The sequence below is a fragment of the Ursus maritimus genome, unplaced genomic scaffold (assembly GCF_017311325.1).
Source record: "Ursus maritimus isolate PB19 unplaced genomic scaffold, ASM1731132v1 scaffold_3, whole genome shotgun sequence".
NCBI lineage: Eukaryota > Metazoa > Chordata > Mammalia > Carnivora > Ursidae > Ursus > Ursus maritimus.
This window is the reverse complement of record NW_024425563.1, coordinates 83640866-83667727: the sequence shown is the minus strand read 5'-3', so window position 1 is coordinate 83667727 and position 26862 is coordinate 83640866. Positions and strand designations below refer to the sequence as shown.

General features: G+C 40.0%; 2 protein-coding genes across 3 annotated transcripts in view; one reads left to right on the top strand and one right to left on the bottom strand.

Annotated features, from left to right (window-relative positions):
• Positions 1–763: 763 nt before the first annotated feature.
• Positions 764–13836, bottom strand: PSMC2 (proteasome 26S subunit, ATPase 2). Its single transcript, XM_008686149.2, has 12 exons — positions 13679–13836; positions 11833–11870; positions 11170–11251; positions 10344–10443; positions 6069–6200; positions 5607–5679; positions 5127–5222; positions 4329–4493; positions 3405–3492; positions 1325–1527; positions 1121–1217; positions 764–1029 (listed from the first exon to the last, which is right to left on the bottom strand). Exons 1-12 carry the CDS (start codon positions 13746–13748, stop codon positions 872–874), a joined length of 1302 nt encoding a protein of 433 aa, XP_008684371.1. The 5' UTR covers positions 13749–13836; the 3' UTR covers positions 764–871.
• Positions 13837–16572: 2736 nt separating this feature from the next.
• The window catches only part of DNAJC2 (DnaJ heat shock protein family (Hsp40) member C2), a 33744-nt gene continuing 23454 nt past the window's right edge, over positions 16573–26862 (top strand). The window contains exons 1-3 of one of the 2 annotated variants that reach the window (XM_040644341.1): positions 16573–16866; positions 19209–19310; positions 24506–24581. In XM_040644341.1, the coding sequence (XP_040500275.1) occupies positions 19278–19310; positions 24506–24581 (109 nt within the window). In that variant the 5' untranslated portion in view covers positions 16573–16866; positions 19209–19277. Of the gene's footprint in view, positions 16867–19119; positions 19311–24505; positions 24582–26862 lie in introns of both variants that reach the window. The other variant, XM_008686150.2, reaches the window with a different exon arrangement.

Genomic DNA, 26862 nt, shown 5'->3' with positions numbered 1-26862 from the left:
GGGTTTGGTGATGGCTGCATAAGAAATAATTTTAAATCTGCTGAGGATCCCAATACAACTTTATTTTTAGAAGTAGCTTGCTTCACCAAAAGTCTAACAGGAGCTCTGCCAAAATTTTAAACCATTAATTTATAAAATGAAAATAACTACTTCTCAGTATGAAACCAATTCTGGATTTTCTAAATTAGATTATTATGTGTATTTATTTTTCTTTCTGCTTTACTACTTCGCTGGTCATTAAAGTCACTAATTCTTCTTGATTAACTTGAAATCAACTGAAATGACAAAGCAAAACCTAATACATCAGATGCTTCTTCCACCTTAAAATTTGGCCAAAGCTTTATTATTCAATGTGGTAGGAAAAAAATTAAAAAGCATTGAAACACATGAGGTCCTGTGCCTAGATGGGCTGTTTTGATGGAGGCCAGAAGAGCATGAAAGGTGAGGAACACAGGTACAGAGCTGACAAACCTGGACTGAATCCCAGCTTGGCTACAAGTACAGTAAGTAGGAAAGTTTCTGCATGCATCACATCAAGATGCATTCGATCCCCTCACTGGGCAGATGGGAGGATACCAGCGGCACCCAGCCAGCATATGCCAAGAACGTACGTGGTCTAAGCAAGCACTTTATGATGGGGGACCCTTAAATGGTAGTGATCAAAACGCAATCAACATACATCGTATAAGCTTTTCTACCCAATGACGTTAGATATTATCACCTTTTATTGTACTACAGACAAAAGACATCTGAAGAAAACATACAATTTTGAAACGTTTTATTTTTGTGTGTGTAATTAATGGTTATTAACAAGTCTATTTAATAAAGTTAGGATTCCAATGAAAAGTTTTTTCATGAAAGCCTTCAGGGATCAGTTGTATGTCATATAGCGGGGAGTAGCACTGAATTTGGCATAAGACTTAATGACCTTATTTACAGCCTCCAAGAAATCCTTCTCAGTAGCAATTTTTCGCCGTGCTCTGATGGCAAACATACCAGCTTCTGTGCAGACGCTTCTAATCTCAGCACCTTTCAAACACAAAGAAAACAACAGGCTTATTCAAGCAGCCTGAAAAGACAGACCAGCAAATGTAGTAATAAGCAAGACCTTTCAACCTACCAGTGCTATTTGGACACAGTCGTGCTAACAATTCAAATCTGATATCTCTTTCAACACTCATTGAACGAGCATGAATCTTAAAAATGTGAGTCCGACCCTAAAAATGGGGGAATTGATAAATATTAAAATGGAAAAATATCATGGGAAGAAAAAATTTCAAGCAAAGGGATTCCTGGACTCTCTAAAATGCAATGATTTTCTTACCTCTAGATCAGGTAAGCTAAACTCAATCTTTCTGTCCAACCTGCCCGGCCTCATCAGTGCTGGGTCCAAGGTGTCCGGTCTGTTAGTGGCCATGAGCACTTTGATGTTACCTCGAGGATCAAAACCGTCCAGCTGATTGATCAGTTCCAGCATCGTTCTCTGCACTTCGTTGTCGCCTCCAGCACCATCATCAAAACGAGCCCCTGAGAAGACAAAAGGAAAAATAAACTCTTCGCATCCACTCAGGATAGTGCAATGCGTAACTCGGAAGTACTGTCAATCTCAGCTCAAATCCGGTACTCAGCGCAAGTGAGTATCTCACTGTGAAGCACGTTCTCGAAGAACAGCCTCTTTTACACAAAACCAATTAGAAAGTGAATCTTTCAAAAGGACTCATCATAGATTTATTTAACAGAGGTTCCCTTTAAGTATTTTTTTTTTAAACCTGTTTTAGGAATTTTGTTTTTTAAAATCACCCAAGAACACCTCCATTTTTGGCACAATATACATCTGGACTAGGCACCAGAATACACGCGGGCTTTCGCGCTACAATGGTGTCCGACTGTACGTAAGAAACGGTCCTGCTCCACGTTTCCTAAAACTTTCCTTAAATATATGGCTAAATCCATAATACAGTAAAACTGTAACAGCTTATTATCACCTGACTGTGATAGGTGAATTATTCTAGCTTCATGTCAATCTCTCATTTCAACCAAAATAGCAAAAACAAAACAAAAAAACACACAACAAAAAACCTCCAAATATATATTTTCCTTTTAAGTTGTATAAATGCATACGGTTATATTAATGTATCATATACATTATAAAACAAAAAAATTAGAAAATTTTTAAAGGAGATTATTCTAGATTAATTCTAGATATTCTTTCTGTGCCCTAATACTACTTTATACACAGTGTACTTTGGAGGCCAGAGCTTCAGAGCATCCTGACGTCATCAAAAGGCTTATTCCAAAAACACTATACAAATAACTTCAGAGTCGCAACACTACACTGATACACTGTGGTCACACTATGTCCCTCCAAGACAGTAGCCACAGAAATGTCCACACCCAACAACACTCATCCAGTCTAAAAACAAGACTCTAGGTAACCTAACTGCAGTCCCCAAAGAGTTATGGGGTGCATTGTTTTCAAGTCACTTTTGTCACTAAGTTCATTAAATAACTGTCTGAACATATGACATCTCTTGAGCTATTAGGAATTATTACTCTAAGGGCATCTGGGGTGGCTCAGTCAGTTGAGTGTCCAACTCTTGATTTCGGCTCAGGTCATGACTTCAGGGTTGTGAGATCGAGCCGGTATCAGGCTCCCTCTCTCCCTCGCCCCTCCCCTCTCCTAAAAAAAAAGAAATATCATAAACTATTACAATAATCCAGGCCTACAGAACAGTTTAGTTTTCAAGGTCTCATTTATTAATTTTTTTTTAAGTAGGCTCTACCCCAGTGTGGAGCCCAATGTGAAGCTTGAACTCAAGACCCTGAGATCAAGACCTAAACTGAGATCAAGAGTTGGACGCTTAACCAACTGAGCCACCCAAACACCCCTATGACTTACTTTAAGTCTCTCAAAAACCCATGAAATAAGCAAGGCAGGAATTATCATTTCCTTTATAAGGTAAGTGAGCAGAGGCTCAGAGTTAGTTGGAATAACCTGCCTAGATCGCACAGCTAATACTGTATTTCATCAAATCTATGAAGCCAACAATAACATTATTTTATGTATACTTTATGAAAAACCACCACAAACTAAATTATGCCCCAAGGCTTTCTTACCACATTAAGTGGAGCTATATCCCAAGTTAGGAGTTGGATTTCATGTGAATGAAATTAGGAAAGTACAAAGATAAAGACTTTGAGAAATAGCAATGCTCTATATTTTTTTCCTTTACAGTGTATCTCTATTGCTTATTAGAGGTGTAGCTCAGACATGACGGAGATCATAGAAGAATTGGAATTAAAATTTATAATAAGATTAATATATCAAGAGAACTCTACACACATTTCTTTAGAACACTCATGAAAACCAATCCTAAAGTTGTTCTCTAAAATACCACTCATACCTCCAATAGCATCAATTTCGTCAAAGAAGATAAGGCAGGCTTTTTTCGTTCTGGCCATTTCAAAGAGCTCGCGAACCATTCGAGCCCCCTAATGAAAAAAATAATTGAGAGTTGGTTTAAAACATTTTTTAAATATAATAAGAAGCTATGGTTCAAACTTTTCAATATTCCTAACAGTATTCTCAAGTATTATTACCTAAAGCTTTTTCAAAAAAACCAAAGTTTGTTACCTATTCCATCAAATTAATCTCATTAGCCTCAAAACAGTATTTATTAATCTCATGTTTCTATATCTATTGAATAGCCAAATACTTCAAGACCTGAAGAGGTCAAATGAACACTTGAATAAAAGCACCATTTCAATCAGTTAAACTTGAGGAAATGAAAGAAAGCATCTGATTTATCACTTGGCATTTCTGATCACTGATGTTGCTTTTTAAGTTTTGAACAAGGAACAGAAGTATATCTTAACTCATGCAGCTCCTTTACTAATTCTTATTCTAAGTATAGTGATCATTCATGTTTCAGATGTGATCTATATAGCCCTAGACTTTAATGAAAAACTACATCATATGTGTATATACCCTTGCACATACACAGACGATCATGTTCTCCTTCTCAATAGGGTATGAAACGCTACCCCTACAATGAAAGTACACTTTTGAATGCATTCACCACATTTCTGGGGTCTTAGAAACCAAATCTGTAGAAAAGGTCCTCCTTCTGAAGAGGGAGCATATTGATTAAAAGGTTTAAGCAGCTGTTTGTTTCCAATGACCAAAGGAAGGCCAGTGGCTTCCGAACTACTAATCAAATGTCAGTCAAGAAATTTCAAGTCTCAATCCTTGGATGTGGAATTGCTATTCCATATTATACACCTTTCACAGGGCCACAAATTATTTGATTCTGATCAATGTACTTTACCTCACCGACGTACTTCTGTACAAGTTCAGATCCAATAACTCGAATGAAGCAAGCATCAGTCCTGTTAGCAACTGCCCGAGCACAGAGGGTCTTGCCTGTACCCGGCGGACCAAAGAGCAGCACACCCTTGGGAGGCTCAATGCCAAGGTTAACAAACCTCTCTGGCTGTGGTGGGAGACATGAGTTTTACACTTATCACTTCTGTGTAATAAACACAGAACTACTTCTGTATCATATCTGTAAGTATCATTATATTTAAACCAAAATTAAGTCCACGACCTATATGCTTGATCTACATAAGAATTTTACTTATTCTAAGACCTAAGATCTAAACTAGACTCATATCAATACATAATGCTAAATGGCTTCTAAAGGTGTTTCTCTTATCCAGGCTTAACAAAACATTTTCCCCTGATTTAAGAAAAATTATAATGTTTTTAAAAACAGAAGTATTACCTGGTGTTTAATATCCTAGTTTTCCATTATCCTCCCAAACTTAATCTGACTCAATTTAAGCCTATTTCCTCTTGGTATCATTAAAACACATAGTTTCTTCGACAATAACTTATAACATTTAATATGTTGCTGAAGGTTACACCTCAACCTCCTCTATCACTCAAAATAGCAGATCCTTCTGTTTTTGAATGGGTTTCAATCCTTTTGCTTTCTCTCTTCTGGAACATACCAACTCACCACACCTCTATCCGTTACCCCATCAAAAAGTTTTACTAAGGAAAATATAAAATTTTTAAAGCTATCTAATAATAGGGAATTTAGTACACAGACTCAACCACTTACATGAAGTAATGGGGTTTCAACTACTTCTCGAAGTTTCTCAATCTGTTCCTTACAGCCACCCACATCACTGTATGTGACATCAGGTTTTTCCTCCACCTAAGAGAAGGACGAAAATGTGAAACATATAGCCACAGGCTTTTGAATACTAGTTCAAACGTTCTATCTGGTGGAGCAGCCCCAATACCCTAAAAGGAAAATCAGACTCAAAGCAAATAAGAATTCCATAAAAATGAAATACACTGTCCAGTGTCCTAGAGCCACCTGCGATACTACTTGTTATGACATCAAGTGAAAGACAAACCAGTAAAAAAAGGACTGATAAAAATTTTCTCCTCTGAAAAATTGTTTAAAACATTTCTGCAACTCTTCAGTATATGCCCACATATTGATAGCTTACAAGTCAAAGTTTCAAAATTTTTTGAGATGGATGCAATTGTATTCAAAGTCATGCCATTCCTTTTCCCTCCCATATCTTCTTACCTGCATCATGGTAACTGTTGGGTCAATCTTTGGAGGCAATGGAATGTGAATCTGATATTTATTTCTGTCCACCCTAAGGAGGTAAAAAAGATCCTCACTCAATGCATTCAAAAAATTTACTAAGTTAATTATCATGTATTGTATATAAACCAACTTACTTAATCCTAAATACCCTAGAGCAAGCGCTTCCTCCACTCACACCACGTTCCCTCAAACAGACTGGCAAACTCAACTCTAAAATCCTGCACTTAAGTACAACATCTAAAGCCATTCACAAAAAGCCCTGGGGTAGGGGAAAGCAGCAGCTGCGGAAGAAAGGATGTTCAACCGTAGTGCTCTACTACAGAGTGTTTCTTTGTATTCTACGGCACCCAGCTCATTCATTCAAAAGAAAGCCAAGGATGTGAAAGTGACAAGGTATCTTTAAGGAGCGAAGAGTATTAACCGTAAATAGAATCTTACCCAACTCTCATCCCTTCTTCAATGTCGGTAGGTGCTACCTGATCACTGAGGTCCACCACAAACTTGGCAAACTGCTTCACGTTGATAATGTACTTTGGGTCCTCCGAATCAGCATTGATTATCTTCGTACACCTAACCCAGCAAAAGGCTTGATTAGAGTAAGGAACCTAAACCACTAATAATGAATTCAAGTAACCAGATTCTCCCTGGGCAAGCAGTAGACTAATGAGCAGGTATAAACCAGAACTGCAGAAAATAGGTCACTGCTAAAGATCCTTTTCTATAGAAACCCAAGGGTCCACTCAACTTAGCTAAGCTGCAAAATTTTCAAAAGATACATTCCCCCAGAAAGTTAAAGCCAAATATTTCATCATTAAGAAGTTCTCTAATTTCTTGATTTTTCTTTTTAAGGGTTTTATTTATTTGAGAGAAACACAGAGACAGGGGAGAGAGCACGAGCGGGGAGAGGGAGAAGCAGGCTCCCCACCGAGGAGGGAGCCTGATGCCGGGCTCGATCCCAGGACCCTAGGATCAGGATCTGAGCCGAAGGCAGACGCTTAACCGACTGAGCCATCCAGGTGCCCCAATTTCTTGATTTTCTTAATTACATTCCTGTATTAGTGATACTCCTCTATATCTTAAGTTACTCTCCATTTTATTTTCCCTTTAGGAAGATGGTCATCTTGTCTTACATCAAGTTAAGTACTAAATGTGTTTTCATTCTTTCCTGAGTTTACACTTCAAATCCATGTTTATCATTGTTGCTATTTTTAACTCAAATGTATTCTTTTTCTGTGTGACATGGTGAAGGCAAATTTGTAATACCATGTACATCATAGTAAAAAGCAGTCTACTGCCTTTCCTCTTCTGTCTATGGAAGAAAAACAAAAAATAGAACTCACTTTAGAAAGAATCCATGTCATAAGCTGTACCAATAATACGGGGAAATACAAAATAGTCTGGCATGTACATAAATGTGGAGCCCAAAGTAAGCTCAAGAATGCTTTGTCCACAGGGCACGTGGGTGGCTCAGTCCGTTAAGCATCTGCCTTCGGCTCAGGTCATGATCCCAGGGTTCTGGGATCCAGCCCTGCATAGGGCTCCCTGCTCAGCACAGGGCCTGCTTCTCCCTCTCCCTATACAACTCCCCCTGCTTGTGCTTTCTCACTCTCTGTCAAATAAATAAAATCTTTAAAAAAAAACAAAACAAAGAATGCTTTGTCCTCGCAGCGTTAACTGTGTGACAGGACTCTGTTTTCTGTTACCGCCTAAGGTCCACCAGGGAGGATTACATATATAGAAAATATCACTACTTTCTCGTGTCAACACTGTCTGCACAAATAAGGATTTTTTTAATCCAAAGCTGAGAAAGTATATATATGTAAGGATGTCAACTTCCAGGATGAAGCTGAGTTTCTCTCAGCTCTTAAGTCTCCAACTAAAACCAAAGTATGATTACCAGACATCTAGCATAAAAGATGGACACCCAACAAGCGAGAGTATGTATGAAGTAGAAACCTTGCAGTTATCATTAATTTCCTTAGAGATGAAAACATATTAAAACCATGATTCAAAAACAGAGGACATTCAAAAAAACAACAAAACACATATATTGAAAGACTAAAGAGCTCTTAGAAATTAAAGCCTTGAAAAGAGAAACAGGAAGGAAAAAAAATAAAGGGACTTAATGTTAAGAAAATCTCACAAAAAGTAGAGCAAAAGACAAAACAAAAAAAAAACCCACACAGGAAAGATTAGCATATTAGCAGAAATATCCAGGAGGCCCAAGATCCAAATAATACAAGCCTGGAACAGAGGACCAAGAAAACAGAAATTATTAACAAATCATTTCAAGAAAAAATGCCACGGTGAAGGTCATGAGAGCCCAGCACCATGGATACTGAGGCATGTCATCATGAAATCTCAGAATCGTGAGAATGAGGCGACCCTACAACTTCCAGATGAAAAACAGGTCACAGATACAGGACTGGGAATCAACAGCTTCAGACCAACAACCCCGGGAGGTAGAGGACCATGGAATGATGCCTTCAAAGTTCTGAAGGAACTATTTATACCAAGACATTTTCAGACATAACGTGGTCTCAAAATATTGCCTCCCAGCTCACTTCTTTCAGGAAGCTACCAGAGAATAGAGCCTACCTAATGCAGGTGTAAGGAAACCAACAAGAGAAACTCATGGTACGCAAGCAACAGGAGAGGGGCAAAGGGAACCTCCAGGGTCGGAGGTCACGGGAGCGTTGTGATTTAGCAGGTACAAAAGGCCACGGTGCAAACTGAAGCAGGTGGGCAAGTGCTGGGAAAGACTTCTTTAGGAGAATGGACCTGAGAGAACCCGAGGCACAGGTAACGCACCTGAGGTACACGTGAGAAAAAACCTGACGGACCTAACGCATCCAAAAAGCAAGTTAGACAATCAGGAAAAACTGGAAGGTTGAGTTTTTCTACACACAGAAAACTGGGCAAATGAGAAAACAAGACAATTATGACAAGGAAAACAAAAAATGGTACAGGAAAGAAAAAGTAATCACAGTTTACTACTTGCCTCTTTGTGAGTAGCATTACTTACCACAGTTATGAAAACAATGACTACTGATCTAACCAAAATTTTAATGTAATTACATTAGGAGGATGTAGAGATAGGAAAGATATGTTCTGGGGATGAAGGAAGAGGAAACAAAACAAAATCCTCAAGCCAAGAGATAATACCTAAAACTAAAAAACAAGAAGATGCAATCCACAGTCTACAAGAATTGTGTCCATAAGGATCATGAAGGTAGTAACCAAATAACCACTTAAAAATTTTGAAAATAGGGGGGCGCCTGGGTGGCACAGCAGTTAAGCGTCTGCCTTTGGCTCAGGGCGTGATCCCGGTGTTATGGGATCGAGCCCCACATCAGGCTCCTCCGCTATGAGCCTGCTTCTTCCTCTCCCACTCCCCCTGCTTGTGTTCCCTCTCTCGCTGGCTCTCTGTCTCTGTCGAATAAATAAATAAAATCTTTAAAAAAAAAAAATTTTGAAAATAGGTGTCTCTAGGGATAAGGAATTGGGAAAGACAACTATTGTCCTCGAACTATTTAACTCTTTAAAATCATGATAACGCTGAAAAATAAACCAATAAATGAAAAGAAGGAAAGACAGAAAAAAAGAAGGGAGGAAGGAAAAGAGGAAAGGAAAAATAACCTTTCGCTACAGTACAGAGGTAAAACTGAAACAAAATTTTCAATGATTAGAATAAAACACAGAAGAATATAATCTTGGACTGAGCTAATAAGCCTTCTTGAGCAACAATCAAACCCAAAAGGTATAGTGAAAATATTTATGTATTTTATTAACCTAAAAATTTTAAACCTTACTACAACAAAAGGTACCAAGAAGTTAAAAGTCAAGTGACAGAATGGGAAAAAATATTTGTAGCATATTGAAGATTAATGTGTACAATATAGAAAGTGCTCCTAAAAATTCATAAAAACAACCCAATAGAACAAAACATGAACGGACACAGAAATACAAATGTTTAGTAAGTATAATAAGCTGTCATACTAGTAATCAGCATAACGCAAATTAAAATGAGATTTTTTTCTCCCTAAATGGTAAAAATGTAAAAATAGATGATCACATATCTTATATTGATCAGGCAAACAGGTATTTGCCTCAAAACCTCGTGTTAAGGAGTATAAACTGGTCAAACCACCTTTTTCCAGGTTTTCAAAACTGTAAATGCCTTTGACCTCCCAATTCCACTGCTAGTAAGCTACACTACCGAAGTGTACGCACAGAGAAATATTTAATATGTATGTTCAGTGTAGCACCATGCACAGTAACGAAACTGTAAATAAACCAAAATCTATGGAATATTAGTAATTTTTTAAAAACAAGAGAAAGAAAGAAGTACTAAAAAAAAAAATCAGGATATGTTTCTTTGCATGCAAATATATATATATGAAGATACACAAGAGGACTAAGAGGACCGAACTATTTTCAGTTACAGCTGAGAAGGGGCAATGGGACAGCAAAGATGCGAAGGGAAGTTTTCCTATTTTCATCTGATCTTTTTTGTACCATTTGAATCTTTTGAATCTTTTATATGTTACGTTTTCACCTACTTGAATAATTGTTGAAGGCATAAAATTTAATCCCAGATACTTCTGTAGAAAGCTTTTTTACTTCAAATTAGGAATAAAACATTTTTATGAACTACCGTGTATACCCTAGATCCTAAAAAATAAAAACAAATTTCCAGAGTGCTACACATACCTCGCAACCTGCAAGGGCTGTTCACTCTGCAGTGTTTGCTTATCTGCAGCCAAATCCCAGAGTGCTGGTGGGGCCAGGCCAGTATCAGATTCTTTAATACCTACATAAAGAAAGATAACAAACTCACTGAAATGTAATGCATCGCCTGCAAGCAAGCGTTCTCAACCTCAGCACTACTGACATTTTGGACGGAATACTTTGTTGTGGGGGATGTCCTGTGCGTTTTCGTGTAGTAGGCAACATCCCTGGAGGCGAGCCACTAGATGCCACCAGCGCCACCTCCCCCTCAAGTCATGAGCATCGAGACTATCTCTAGCCACTGCCAAATGTCCTGGGGGAAGGGGGGCACTGGGGCAAAATCACCCCCTTTGAAAACTGCTGCCCTAAAGTAGTCACAGCCAAAATTCACCATATTTCACAAATTTCTGCACGTCAAATACTATAAAACTTGACCACTCAAGTTACTGAGAAGAGAAGTTTCCAACTACTAGGCAATAGCCCACTTACTTCAAGCAATACCATGGGAGACCATATTTTTATTCACTAAGAAATTTTTACTTGTTTATTAGAGTTTACTGAACTTGGCTCTGACCAACAGAACATTTGCTTAAAGGATGATGTTGCTTAACTGTGTAAGTACTGAACTTGGTTGTAAAAGGTAGTGAAAGATTATTAAAGGAGATCCAATTTCTTAGATCTCTAGATAAGAGGACAATAATTTTTTTAATCTGTAATTCAAGAAACAGCAAGTTTTGTAGTTAAACTATTTTGATATAATTAACATGTGACATTTAAAGAGAGGAGACAAGAATAAAGAAATAAATACCAGTGAGCTCATTAATTTTCTTGAGAAGTTGTTGAATGTCATCTTCCACCTGCTTTATCTGCCTAGAGTAAGTGCTTTGACCCTAGGAGATAAAGATCACTTTAATTAGAACATTAAGATATCCACAATTCATTAAGCTGCAGACAGAAATTTTTTAAGTTACAATCTTAATAGCTATTATTGACCCAAAGCTTGTGAAGGAAGTAGAGAGAGAGAGTACCTTTCCGAAGTATTCCTGAACCAGTATTTCCCCCCAAACAACACACCATTATGGAACCTAACAAATGAAAATCATTTTTCCATTTAACCAAATTAACCAAAACTACAAGCCCATTTCTATGAATTAAAACTTTCCATTTCAGATCTAACTCAGTTACATACATTTTAAATATAGTACACATTTGTGTAAGCTATTTCAAGTATCTTTCAATATAGTACCACCCTTAATTACAAATAGTATTTAAAAAATGTACAAACTTTGACATGCTGAATATTTACTCTCCGATCTAATCTAGAGAGAAACTGTGGTGTGTAACTTTTTTCAGTGAGGATTACTATAAACTGCTAGACATCCTCTTCTAATTATTTTGAAAGGATAATACCAACAATAGTTCTTATTTCAAAATAAAACATCTGTATTTGGTAGACACTGAAAGGACTTACGTAAGTTTTCAGCAAGGCAATATCCCCCTCATCCAGAGCTAAAATAAGAAAAATAATAGATTCAAAAAGAGGAAACTAGAACTAACAATTCTTTTCTGTTCAATTTAGATTGCATTAATTGAGTGAGAAAAATTATGCAAAGTTGTAATGATATAAATACAACCAACAGAAAATTCCTGGACTCAAGGAACTTTTATCTAATTGGGTGCAGGTGGATCTTTACCAACTGTGTAACATATATGCTGAAGAGTTTCAAAGTGCTGTGACACAAAAAGAACAGCGAGCCCAAAGAACAGTCTGAGGGTCAGGACAACCTGGGCACTAGCAAAGTCCCAGCAAGTCATGCACTTGCGAAGTAATGCTGGAAAAACCACTTTTCTAAGCATCAGTTCTGTCATCTGAGAAGCAGAGATAACACTCATTTTACCCTCACAATGTTGCCAAATAAGAAATGGATGAAGCAGCACATAAAATTCCGTATACATCAGTCATAACTATATGCAAGGGATAAATTTATTAATACATTTACAGAATGATAACCTACCCAGAGACATACACGGATGAAATGTTAAGTCTCTGTGACTAAGTTTTCCACCAGGTGCCTGAGAAGCTCTGAGGTCTGCAGTATCCTAAAACACCTCCAAGGCAAAAAGTAGAGTATGGGATGAAAGTAGAGAGGTTCTTTCTTTGGCAGGGAAGTGGAAATGGAGAAGAAAACAGTGCTAGGAGAGGCTGAAGTTGTTTAGGAAGGGAAGAGTAAGAGCAAAGAAAGGAAAAAAAAAAAAACAATGCAAGAATATTTTTTAAATGGTCTATAAGGAACAAAAGAAGAAAATAGCATAAAGATGAGATTAAAAGGGGAAGGTGAGCTGGGTGCGCATTATCTCTGGCACTGTGGGTAGAAGTGTAAAGTAGTAGTCTCTACAGAGAGTAATTCCGCATTATCAAAATTACAACTCCATTTCTAAAATTTACCCTACAGCTTGTGTTTGTGCCTGGGATAAAAGTTATATGAACAAGGTTATTCGTTGTTCTAGAATGGCCATCAGATTGGAAGAAATCTTAATGTGCATCAATAAGGATTATATATATTACGGCTTCCCCAATAAAGTGGGATACTATTCAGATGCAGAGACAGGCAGTGAGCACTGACCCTTCATATAATGATATGAAGTTATCCCTAAGACACATGAAGACAGGAAAAAAGCAAGAGGTACAATATGTTACATTTATGTAAAACTAAGTAAATATACGCTTGTTTATGCACAGAAAATGTCTAGAAAGATAACGCAAAAAGGCAACACTAGTTGCCTCCGTAGATAATGGATGGCTGGCAGGACCAAGGGTGACACACTTTTCAATGTATCTTTTTTTTTATGCATTTAGCGTTTTGAACCACACGAATAAATTAACCAAAGGAATGTTTGGGTTGTTTTTTTTGTTTTTTTTTTTTTTTTAAGAAAACTACGTCTCAGGATCTCGGCTACACAGGGAGAGCACCAAGCCGTCCCACTAGAGGGGGAGGAGGGACAGGAAAGAGGATCCAGGTGACCAAGCACCGCCAGGCGGGGACACTTTTCACGGCCTGCAAGGCCAAGCAGGGTGCGTGACTTCCTCACGACCTGACAGCTCTGTATGAATACAAACTTCAATCGCGGGAGACGAATACAGAACCTGGAACAGCACGAGGGGCAGAGAGAAGGCAGGCAGGCTAAGCGCGCTGCCGCCCCCGACTAAATCATCAGGGGCACAAAAGGGACACAGCGGCGAGCAAGGAATCCAGCCTCCCCTCGGGAGCCAAGTCTGGTTCTGCCCCGGCCGGGACCGCCTGCCTGTGTCAACTGACCTCGGATGGGCTTGTCGTCCTTCTCATCCTCTTTGGTTTTCCGCTGATCGGCACCGAGGTAATCCGGCATTTTAGGAGCTCCGAGTGCCTCAACGCCCTTAGTGATTACACAGCACCTCTGTCGCTTCCGGTGGTGCCACTCTTTCCTTTCCTCACCGGAAGTAAGCCGTGCTCCGCGGACCCGTTTAGTCTGCGCACGAGAACCGGAAGAGAGTCGCGGAGGACACGCGCTGGCGTCCTACTCGCGTTTGCGTGCGGTGGGAAGAATTCCCGGTGGGAAACGAAACGCGGGTGGGCTCTGGCCCCTCACCCGGGAGAGTTTCCCTGAGCAACAGATTCCGAGACCCACCCTGGCAACGTCGCTGAGTTTAAGTCCTTATTTTGTCATTTCTTCAGTGTCCTCTTGGGTAACTTCTTTACTCTGTTCCCTAGTTTATCTCACAGCATTGTGGAGACAGTAATTAACAGTGTTTTCAAAGTATCTGGCGTATTAGATACGCAGTAAGTAGTAGCTGGATCTACATATAGAGTGGAGGTAGATAGAAATTGTCCATTAATCTAATGTCTGCATGAGATGAGAAAACAGTTTGCATTTTTGAACGTCCTGCCGAAGAGGAGTGGTAGGAACCATCCTCAGGTACGGGGGAGTTGGCGAAAAGAGCACGTTTTGAAAGAAATTAGGTGATGAACAGAAGTGAGTAGTTAGGAAACAACTGTAAATTCAGAAATGAAAAGGCTGGCCCTTCTTTACACTGAAGCCTGACAGAGTGAATTGAGTGAAAACGTAACCTACAGGGTGGGAGAAAGTATTTTCATGTCATAAATCCGATGACGGATTAATATCCTCGAATACATGAAGAACTACAACTCAAGAGGAAAACAGCCCCATTTTAAAAATGGGCAGTGGGGGCACCTGGGTGGCTAAGTTGGTTGAGCAGACGTCTGACTCTTGATTTTGGCTCGGTTCAGGATCTCGGGGTCCTGAGATAGAGCCCCGCTGCGCTCAGCTTGGAGTCGGCTTGTGTCTCTCCTGATGCTCCTCCCCCAACTGGCTCTCTCAAATAAGTAAATAAAATCTTGAAGAAAAAAAAAACTAAAAATGGGCAATGGATTTGAATAGACATCTCTCCAAAGAAAATGTACAAATGGCCAGCAAGCACAGGAAAAAGATGCTCAACAACACTAGTCATTGGGGAAATGCAAATCAAAACCAGGAGATACTGCCTTACATCCATTAGAATGGCTACTATCAAAAAAAGGGGGTGAGGAGAAAGAAGAGTGTTGGTGAGAATATGAAGAAGAAAGAAAACCTTCTGTACTGTTGGTGAGAATGTAAAATGATGTAACTATGGAAAATAGTATGGCAGTTCCTCAAAAAAAAATATAATTACCATATGATCCAGCAATTTCAGTTCTGGATATACTCGAATCAAAAGCTGGGTCTCAAAAAATAATTTATATATCCATGTTCATAGCAGAAACTAGAATGGTGGTTGCCAGAGCCTAGGGGGAGGCAGAACTGGGGAGTTGCTATTTAATGGGAATAGAGTTTCAGTTTTGCAAGATGAAAAGCGTTTTGACAATTGGTTGTGCAACAAAATGAATGGGGCGCCTGGGTGGCTCAATCAGTTGAGCATTTTCCTTCAGCTCAGGTCACAGAATTGGAATCCAGTCCCCGCAAGGGCCCTCCCTGCTCAGTGGGGAGCCTGCTTCTCCCTCTCCCTCTGCCCCACCTCCCTGGTTGTTCTCTCTTGCTCTCAAATAAATAAAAATTTTTAAAAAGTATTTTAAAAACAAAACAAAATGAATATTTAACACTACTAAACTGTACACTTAAAGAATGGTTAGGATGTGAATTCCATGTTATGTGTATTTTACCACAATCACACACACACACACACACACACACACACACACACACCAGCCTTATGACCTTAGAGGTAATTGTAAGAATGGATGGGGTAGGTGTGAGAAAAAATTAAGAAAGTGGATTCAGGTTACTTTGAGCCTTAAAGCCTGTCTTAACAAGTGATTGCATTAATAAAGGGATCAGGAAGAGGTTTAGGGGGAGATAATTAACTTTTTGAAATGTCAATTTCGAAGTGACAGTTTTGTCATGTGGTAGATGGGAGGCCCATTCAACTTATTTAACAGTGAAAATGTAATTCATAGAGAATAATTCTCTAACTTCTGGTGCTCTTTAACACAACAAGTCTTTCATTTTGCTCAACCTATTCGAGATACTGCTGCCGGGCTGGAGCGAGTGGGGGACAGGGGTGAATCTTCATCCACCGGTTTCCTTTTGCTAGTTTTTGCGTTTGACCTCAGTCCTAGAAGGATTACAATTGACTTTATTATACATTAAACAACTAAATTCCAGAATCCTATAATTGTAAATATTGGGGGGGAGGGGGTCGGGAACTTCATTTTTAGATCAGGGTAAAGAGATTACTGGCCTTGGAATACAATCTTAACACCGAGGACGTGGTCTTCTCCAAATGTTATAAGGATTAAATGAGACAACACAGGTAAATTAGTAATATCGCAACAAATATTAGTTGACACTATTATTTACGTAAACGCAAATATATTACAAATCTCTACAAAATTCTCTATAGATATATAGAGAGACTATAATAATTATTCTCAATATTTATTCGTACATATCTTCATTTTTTATTTATACCAGTAGAGCTACTGGAAAAACCTGCGGTTAGGCTCGGGCTAGTAGTGATTTAAAAATAAAAAGAACATTGAAACAGCTGCTTCGGAAAATTATGCTCCACGTGTAGCAGCACCCGGTGGAGGAAAATAATCCTTTTCGCCGGGGAACTGAGGAGTCTAGGAACCTTTCTTTTGTGAGAGTCGGTCCCCAACCGGATCTGAGTCAGAACGGAACTAGGCTGCCGCACACGTTGGCGCGGTGTGTGGGGGTGGAATTGGCCTCCACACCGCGAAAGATTCATCCCGGAAGTAGTTATTGGTAGTCTCCATGCGCCGGTTCCTGGGCGTCGTAGAGCCAAGGCGCGAGGCTCGGACCGAGAGGTAGAGCTGGAGGGGACACTAAGTGCCCTCCGCCCGGGACGCGAACCGCTGCGCCCGCGGGTCTGGTCCCGGCGCCATCATGCTGCTCCTGCCGAGCGCTGCGGACGGCCAGGGCACCGCCATCACCCACGCTCTGACCTCTGGTACGTGCCCACTCAACCCCGGCTCCGTCCCGCCTTAGCCGCCCTTGCCTCAGTCCTCCACCTGCGCGACCCCGAAATCCCTCTGTCCTTGTCCCTGGCGACTAGCCCCCGGACGTGTGGGGCCCTGACGCCGTTGCCTTTTTGCTCCAGGCTATCCAGTAATCTTTGCCCAGACTGAAAGGAAGGAGGGAGGGGGCGTCTTCTTTCGGCTCCTTCAGTTTCTTCCTCCTCTCCCGGCTGCTGACTCATGGATCGGGAGGAGCAGTTCGGGACCGAACCCTCTAGTACCCTAAGAAGGTTCTTGTAAGCATTTCCTTGCCTAGGGCAAGAGTTCCCGCAGCGAGTTCCCACGTGCCTCGGGTCGTACAAAGCCTTGTTGCTGGTGCTCTGTTAAACACCATTCTCCCGCTCTGCTTTTGCTTCGGCTTTGTTTATTTTTAATGTCAGAACTCAGACACTGCTCCTTATACTCAGTATGAAAAGATCCTTGCCGGTACTGCTGCTAATAAGATTTGTGTAGACAGACTTTTTAAAAAGAGTCATTGAGAGTTGAACTGCTGCTGTAGTTTCTTCGATGTATAGCCCAGGACAGTCATGGGTATTGTAAACCTAGTCTCCGGTTTCAGCGATCCACATTAATTACCAGTGCCACTTACAGAGACAGTTGTCGGATGTGATTTTGAGCATATCTCGGGGCACATGTTGCGTTCTGCTCACGGAAGTCTGTGTAATCTTAACACCTAAAGGAAAAGGCTTGAAAGGTGTTGTTCTTCAAAGCTGCGCCCCTACAACACAGCTAGTACTTCTTGAGAATAGTGTTTGAATCCTCTCCTGTATATGGTACAGGAGAGCTGAATTTCCCAAACCAACTAAAGCATGAAAAATCAATTATTTTTAGAAAATTGTGGCCATTAGGTACATGGAACGACTTCTATTTGAGTTACTTGTTGCTGTGCAAAGTAAAGCTTTTTGCATTCATATAGACTATGAAATTAAAATTAAAGTGTTCAGTTTTTTTTCCTTACTCATTGCCTTTCTGGAATTGTTAATATACAGATATACAGTGATTTATTCCTGCTTCTCAGGAATGATGATAAAGCCTTACTTTGATACAACAGTTTGTGGTTTTCAGAGTGGTTTCAAAATGTGGTTTGTCATTCAGTCTTCCAGGGAAACCATAGAAGATAGATATTGTTCCCGTTTTACGGTTGAAGACATCTCTCATTTCACATAGTCACTAATTGTCAGACCTAGACTAAATCCAGAGCTTCTGATTTCAGATCTAGAGCTTGTTTCACTAAAGCATAGCTGTGGTCAGTAAATCCTCATTAGCTGCTTGGAAAATTGTCTTCCAGAACAAATCATTGCTAGTGAATTCTTAAAATTTTTAAAAGCTATCTGAATTCAAGGTTTTAATTAAGATACTTTGACTTGTTTTTAGGAAAAAAAATTTTTGATGAGGTTAGTTTTTTATGACAGTTGATCATTTATTTTATTGCAATTATTGGTCTAAAAGGAAAGCAGTTGGCAACATTTCTCCCTGTTCCCCACCTTCCTCTCATATTCTCAGAAAAGTTTTGCTGAATATTTTATCAGATAACTGGAAGAGGTTGATTGAATACTCTGTAAATACTAGGAAATGATTATTGCTGACCCTCATGTTAACTGGAATGCAGGCATACCTTGTTTTATGGCACTTCACTTTATTGTGTTTTGGTGATAGTGCATTTCTTACAACTGAAGGTTTGTGGCAACCCTGTGTTGAGCAAGTCTCTCAGGACAACTTTTCCAACAGTATTTGCTTTCTCTGTGTCTCTGTCACGTTTTGGTAATACAGTATTTCAAACTTTGTCACTATTCTTATGGTGATCTATGATGTGATTGACTCGCTGACGGCTCAGATGATGGTTACCATTTTTTAGCAATAAAATATTTTAAAATTAAGGTATACACATGGTTTTTTAAGACATGGTACTGTTAGACTCTTAATAGACTACAGCATACTGTAAACCTAACCTTTATACGTACTGGGATACCAAAAAATATATTTGATTCACTTTTTTGCAGTATTTGCTTTATTGTGGTGGTTTGGAACCAAATCTGCACTATCTCCCAGGTATCCCTGTACTGCAATTATTTCTTTAGTTGATGGTTTTAAAATTACATTCTGGTGCTGTTTTGATCTCATATTGCCTTGAAACAGATTTATTCCATGCAATACATTGAAGCCTCTCTTAACACTTTCAATCACAGCCTCAACACTCTGTCAAGTTGAACCTGTGGGAAGATGGTTTGAAGCTTTTGTTAAGAGGAGAAACAGAAATGCTTCTGCCTCTTTTCAGGAACTGGAGGATAAGAAAGAATTATCAGAAGAATCAGAAGATGAAGAATTGCAGTTGGAAGAGTTTCCCATGTTGAAAACACTTGATCCCAAAGACTGGAAGGTATTTAATATCTGAATCTTTTGTTCAGTCAGATGCTTTGAAAGGCATAGGCAGTTGGCCCGTGAGTTTTCCATCAGTGAGCCATGTTTCAAGATGCTTCAACGAGAACCATAATTGAGCACCTGTTTATTGTTAAGCTCTGAGTGGGATAGCACTGGTCATACAATACTGTCTCTGATGGAAAAATCTAGGAATTTTTCACAGAAAACATGTTTGAACTGGACTTAAAAGGGGCAGTTTTTGAAGCAGAGAAGGGAGAAAAGGTGTTCTGGGCAGAAGGAATAGATCTGCAAAGACACAAAGGAGTGAAGAATGTATATCACCTCTTCAGGGATTAATGAAAAGTAGAGTGGGTAGGGTACTTAAAGGGTGGTGGTGAGAAATTAATCCTGAAACAAGTCTCTAGACCAAATTCTGTTGTACTGTCCTTTTTATGTCATGCTAAGGAAGGAACTAAGATTTTATTTTCAGGGCAGTAGGAAGTCATCAAAAGTTTCTAAGCTAATTTTAGCAAAGTAATTCTCCTGGCAGTACAGAAAATTGCTTGAAAAGGGAGGGCAGGACTGGAAGGGAAGTGAATAGTTTGCTGTCACGGGGCTAGTGCAATAATCCAAGCCTGCAGATGCATACTTGAGCTAAATTTATGGCTGGGTTTTGAGGAAGAGGGAACATGTGCTTTTTTTGGAGGTAGACTTGATAGAGCTTGGTGACCTTGACTGTGTGGTACAAGAAAAGGAGATGTACTCAGAAGACCTCTGAGCATTCCAGCTTGAATGACCTGCTGGAGTGATGTCAGTCACCAACACTGGGTTGCAGGAATAAGGAAGTTTGTGGGGAATGTGGTGTTTGTGTTCAAGTTTGGCAATGTCAAAATTGAGGTTCCAGTAATGTACTGATGAAGTCTTCTAGTAAATGGTTAGAAATTAGGGGCGGCTGGGTGGCACAGCGGTTAAGCGTCTGCCTTTGGCTCAGGGCGTGATCCCGGCGTTATGGGATCAAGCCCCACGTCCGGCTCCTCTGCTATGAGCCTGCTTCTTCCTCTCCCACTCCCCCTGCTTGTGTTCCCTCTCTCACTGGCTGTCTCTATCTCTGTCGAATAAATAAATAAAATCTTTAAAAAAAAAAAAAAAAAGAAATTGGTCTGTGGCTCTGAAAGGACGATAAAGCCAAGAACATTTGCAAGTTATTGGCAAGTTGTAGGTGGTAGTTGAACCTGGGGGAGTTGAGTGATAATGAGCCGAGGAGAAGAATATTGACAAATAGGTATCACATAAAGCTTAAGTAGGCACTAGTATACTTAAATATGTATACCGTGGAATTAGAGTGCCAGAATTCAAATCTGGTTCTGCCCATTTAGTGCGCTGCGACCTTGGGAAAGTTACTTGATGCGTCTGTTTCATGTGGTGAGATTGCTAACAGCTCAAAGGAGTAGAGTGAGGATTAATGCAGTGATGCATATAAAGCACTTAACCTAGTGCTTGACGTGCGATAAGTACTAAACAGATAGTAGATAATGAGTTCCTGTCTCCTAGCTTGTGAGGGTTAAATGAGATCAAGTGTACGTGTAAAGCACTTAGAAAAGTAAATAAGCACTCAAAATGTTAGCTGATTCACATACTGTCATGATCAATTTTAAAAGAAAAGAACTGAATGTTGAGCCTGAGTAAGGGGTGGGCAGAGGAGGAGAAGCAGCAAAAGATACTAAGAAGAGTGAAAGAGGTAGAAAAAAACAAGAGACATTTGTTCAACTATTAAACATCAGGCACTAGACTCTTCTGGAAACTAGGAGAGGAAGAAGTCCCAAGAAGGACAAACAGTTACCTGTGTCACTGCTTTGGAGAGGTCAGTCACATAACATGAATAATAATAAAAGCCACTGGGGGGGCGCCTGGGTGGCACAGCGGTTAAGCATCTGCCTTCGGCTCAGGGCGTGATCCCGGCGTTATGGGATCGAGCCCCACATCAGGCTCTTCCGCTATGAGCCTGCTTCTTCCTCTCCCACTCCCCCAGCTTGTGTTCCCTCTCTCGCTGGCTGTCTCTATCTCTGTCGAATAAATAAATAAAATCTTAAAATAAAAAATAAAAGCCACTGGGTATGGCACCCGAAGGGTAGGTGACCACATTGAAAGCAGTTCTGGTGTTTGGTTGGGAGGGCAAGTGGTTACAGATGGGTTGAGTAATTAGGAGGCGAAGCTGGGCTGTAGAGAAAATACTAACGAGAGAAAGGCTGGGTCAGGAGAAGATAGAATTGGGGACCATCGAGGTCTACAAGAGAAAAAAGGAAGAAAGATGGAGGTCTTTGATATAGAAAAGAGTAGGTGACATCAGAACAAGGTAGCAGGGTTCATACCTTGGTTTAGTTAATTGTTTCTTTCAGCAAGCAGGGATCAGGCATCTGCTTTGTGTCAGACGCTGTTCTGGGGGCTGAGGAGTCTGCCAAACAAGACAGTATCACTGCTCCCACGTAGTTTCTAGTCCAGTGAGGAGACAGACAATAAGGAAACAGTCAAGGACATGGTCACCAGGTGCTGGGCAAAAAAGTAGAACAGGGTCCTGTGATAGAGTGTCCAGATGACTGCTTTAGGTTGGGTGGGCAGGGAAGGCCTGTGGAGTTGACATTTAAGATAAAACCTGAATGACACGCAGAGATCAGGGAGAATGGCATTCCAGGCAGAGAGCTTGTGTGGGGGCAGAAAGAAGTTCGAAGTGTGCCAGGAACTGAAGAAGGCAAATGCGTGGAGCAGCATGGAGCAGGGAGAGGTGAGGAGGTTAAGGAGCAGTAGTCACTGGACAAGCCACTGGAGAGTTGGGAGCAATAACAATTTGTAAGTACTTTAGGGGAAACAAGAAGGAACAGAGATGGGCAGAGAAGGTTGTCTCTTTTAAATAAGGTGATAACATTTAGGCTGAGACTGAAGGATGAGAAGGTGAAGAGTGTGGAGAGTGTGCAAGGTGGGGAGAACAGCACGTGAAGAGAAAGGGCTTGCTGTCTGCAGGGAACTGCACCACCACTCTTGGATTTGGAAATGAGTGACTAAGGTAGAGAGTGACAGGCTGGGAATAGCGAGCAAGAGGTGGAGGTGCTCCATATGTCGGGCTCAGAGGAGAGGTCTGTGCTCAAGTGAACTGGGGAGTCATAAGCATATACAGGGTACTAACTATATTCTAGCCCTGGCGTTGGCTCATGTCACCCAGGACCAAATTAGAGAAACCAGAGAAACCCCAGAACTGAGCTTTGCAGGTCCTAGAGAAGCCAGTAGAAGTGGCTGAAAAAAGGTACTGGCAGGTGGGATGAAAAGAATGAATGCACGGAACACCAAAGGAAGGTGATATTTCAAGAAAGGAGTCAGCTAGCTGTGCTGCCACTGGGAGCTGAAGTCAAGTGAGGGCAGATGAATGATCTTGGACTTGGCACCTGGAAATTCTTACTGAAGAGAGCAGCCTCATTGCACCTGGGGTGGGAGTGGATGGAGCAGAACCAAAGTGGAGTGAGTGGTTTGAAAATGAATGCTAAAAAAAAAAAAGAAGAAAAAAAAGAAAATGAATGCTAAAGGAGGTAAACGTGTGGGCGACTTTTTCAACAAGTTTAACTTGATGAACAGCAGAAAAATGGGAGATAGAGCGGTAACTGGAAAGGGGATCTTGGAAGTATTTTTAGGATAAGAGCTAACAGGGGCACCTGGATGGTTCAGTCAGTTAAGCATCTGCCTTCAGGTCAGGTTGTGATCCCAGGGTCCTGGGATCGAGCCCCAAGTCAGGCTCCCTGATCACTGGGGAGCCTACTCCTTCTTCTGCCTCTCCCCTCAGCTTTTGTGCACGCACTGTCTTTCTCTCAGATAAATCAATAAAATCTTAAAAAAAAAAAAAAAAAGGTGAGAGCTAACAGTATGTTTTTATATGGATGAAGATAATCCAGTTGAAATTTAGGAGATAACTGAAAGATGCTAGTATTTTGAGGAGACTTAGAGAAGACAGGGCTCAGAACCAAGAAGGAGGATGGTGTAGTTTCTCTTGGTAGGACAGGCTTTTTCAGTTGTGAATGGAGGGAAAGGGAAAAGATATATGGATGCCAGTAGGGTGGTAGAAGGATTGAGTAGGAAATTGAGTAGGATAATTTACATTTTTTAGTTTAGCAGGAGGCAGGGCTGTTGATAAGAGGGTAGAGAAGGATCTGTGAGATGGAGGAGAGACTAGAGAAAGAGTAACCTTAGAGAGTAATAAGGTAAATCAGCTGGAACAAAGTATGATTGCCAGGCGCAGTGAAGGAGCCCATCCCTACGGACTCCGCAGTCCTGAATTGAAAGGGAAATGAGTCAGGGGCGCCTGGGTGGCACAGCGGTTGAGCGTCTGCCTTTGGCTCAGGGCGTGATCCCGGCGTTGTGGGATCGAGCCCCACATCAGGCTCCTCCGGTGTGAGCCTGCTTCTTCCTCTCCCACTCCCCCTGCCTGTGTTCCCTCTCTCGCTGGCTGTCTCTATCTCTGTCGAATAAATAAATAAAATCTTTAAAAAAAATAAAAAATAAATAAAGGGAAATGAGTCAGCCCTGCTTGACTTTTTCCTCCCATGTTACATGCCCTCAACTCCCTTTCCTCACCACTCACTTCTCCAATACCAGATACAGCCTTTGAGTTCTGCAGGGAGACTTCAGTTGCTACTTCAGCTTGTAAATTCACAAGGATGTTAACCAAAGCAGAAACAAAAGCAGGTATTTCCTCTCCAGAGAAGCCTCGGCCCTCAGTTTCTCAAAATTTCCATGCAACCTACCTTCTTTGCTTAATATGACTCCTAGTTCTATCATTGCCCTGCCCCAACCCTGTGGGGCTGTGATAATGCTTCCCTCTGTTCTGAAATCTTCCTGGCTATACCCTGATTTAAGGATGGCTATAAGATATTAGTAGGTGTTAAGAGAAAAATGGGCTCCGTGGTCAAGTAAGTTTGGAAAATGCTGTGTTTTGCAGGTTTGTGTTTTTTTTTTTAATTGCAGGACTTCTCAGAGCCTTTATTAGGTTTATGTGCATACAAATCATGAAGGCTATATCACAATCCACATTTCCCCAGACTTACTACAGAATCCATTTTATATGCAATGTCTCACTGGACTCCTATTATGGGAAGCACTATTTTAGGGTACCAGCACAAGGGATAAGATATATTGCTCTGTTTCACACTTGACTCGCTTTTGTGTCTTTATCAGAACCAGGATCATTATGCAGTACTTGGACTTGGCCATGTAAGATACAAAGCTACACAGAGACAGATCAAAGCAGCTCGTAAGTACTTAGTTCTTTTGAGATAATCCAATATCTGGTATAGGAAATGCTATCTTTTTGAAAAGATATGCACAATCATAGTCTATAGCCATAAATCTAGATTCAACAGCATTTGATATATGGTCGTAACAATGCATAACCACAGTCTCCTTTACCTTCAGAACCAGAAAAAAGCAATCATTCTCATGCATGGACTTTTTCACTGGGGATAAGAAATCAGAGGGTGGGAGGGTCGGTGTGTTTGTAACCAAGATAAAGAACATTCTTCCAATGGCAAGCTTTTTAAAAATGTTTCATTTCCCACTAGAAGTATGGCCAGCTGTATTTAGCGGAATCTGCCTTGTTACTTAGGTTTTTTGATGTTATTTTGTGGTTTGGGTTACATTTTTATTGATACCACCCTGTGTCTTCTGCCCAAGAAAGAATTATCTGACGTTTTACTGCTTTCTTCATTAATAAGATTAAAAATTTCGGGGGAATTGTTGGGAACCTAGTCTTCACATGCCTTGGAAAACACAATCCCCTTAGTACTCTACACACCATTCGGTTCACTTGGTTAGTAAAGTTTGATGAAAGAGGTGAAGGTGATTAGTTTTCTGTGTTTTATCTTAGGAGAATGTTCTGCCCTCCACTCTAGAGAATGGATATTGAGGTCAGAGGAGGTAAGATTGTGACCATATGGAAGAGGAGTTAGGGAGTCAAGGCCAGTCAGGAGGAGAAAGTATTGTCCTTGGAGGAAGATGGCAGAATGAGACCCATCTCATGTTGAGAAATACTAGTTGACACTAACTATAGTAGATAAACTCAAAATGTTCTCCACTAATGCTTATATTTAGGAAAATCACAGGAAATATTTTTAATAAGGTGAAGGAATTTATGAGATTATTTTAGATCTATTCAGTTTCTTAAAAAGCTGGCATGGTTTTAGACTAAGCATATGTTAATGCATATGAATAGCCATTGCAATGTACAGAACTGCCAGGGAAATTGATTTGCCATGGAAAAATATTTGCAAAGTCTTGCTATATGAAAGAGCAGCATACAAATACCAAGTGAGTCTTGATACATATAAATTTGTGAAAGAATTGGAAGTGATTTAGGATTATGAAAATAGTTGAAAGAATTGTTTTTTTCTCCAAAGATAAAAAATGTACAATGAGCTGTAGAAGAAACATTCATTTGTTTCTAAGTCCATCATTTTATTGGCATAATAGAAGTTAATTTTTAATACTCTATAGCCAGAAGTTTTGCAACCCCAGTGCACCAGATTATTAACATTAAGTAGAATTATAATTCACTCTCTGCCACTGTGTTGATATTCTCAGTATTTATTCAAAAGGCAACTGATGTTCTCTTACCTCTGTCATTATAAAAAAAAGCAGTTGCTTGCTTTACTGCTTTCTGAAATTTAGTTCAAAAGTAAAAATGCGAAGTTAGTGTTCACAGATCCCGTAATTATTAACACAGAGAAGCCTAATAAAAATAAAAATCTTACTGCATATGAGATCCTTCAAGTTCTTACATACTATTACACTTATAAAAGAGTTTTCTTTTTGTTTAATGTATTTTGAATTGCTATAATGAAAATTAAAAAGTGAAGGATGAATAGAATAAGTGGTCTTTTTTTCTGTTTTCTGCATTATCTGAAAAGAATAAGTCACTAGAAAAGTTGAATGATGGGTTAAGAGAAAGTACTTGAATACTAAAAGTGGGATTTCAGTTGCTTACATAATTTTGTTTTGAAGTAAAATAGCCACACTGGCAAATGATGTGTGTAGGTTTGATATTCTTTGCACGGAAGCGAAGTCTTCAGTGATTTGAATTTTCTAAATTTAATAATTTTAGTTCAAAATATTTGTGGCATTTTAAACTGAAGCCGTTCCTTATGCTTCTTAAAAATTAAAAATCCTGTTTAGAGACATTTTATAATAATAGCAGTAGGAATGTACAGTAAAAGCCTTTTTTGCTAATGTACCCTCACAACATCCCAGAAACTGTCTTCAGTGGAAGGAGAGGGGGATATCTTTGACATTTCAGTAAACAGTTGCTACTGGCAAATTACCCGTTTATTTTTCAGACAGTGTTTCTTTGGCCTCCTTTATTTTTAATATTGAGAAATATCTTTTGCCCCCTCCACAAAAGACGATGTAAGACAGTTTCAGGACTCTCTAATGTACATGGATGAGTAAAGATTAGGCAGAAAACTCCACGAAGAAAAAACCAGTGCAGCGTAAGAGGAGACTATCCAACAAAAAATGAAGCATCACCTCTCAGACTTCTA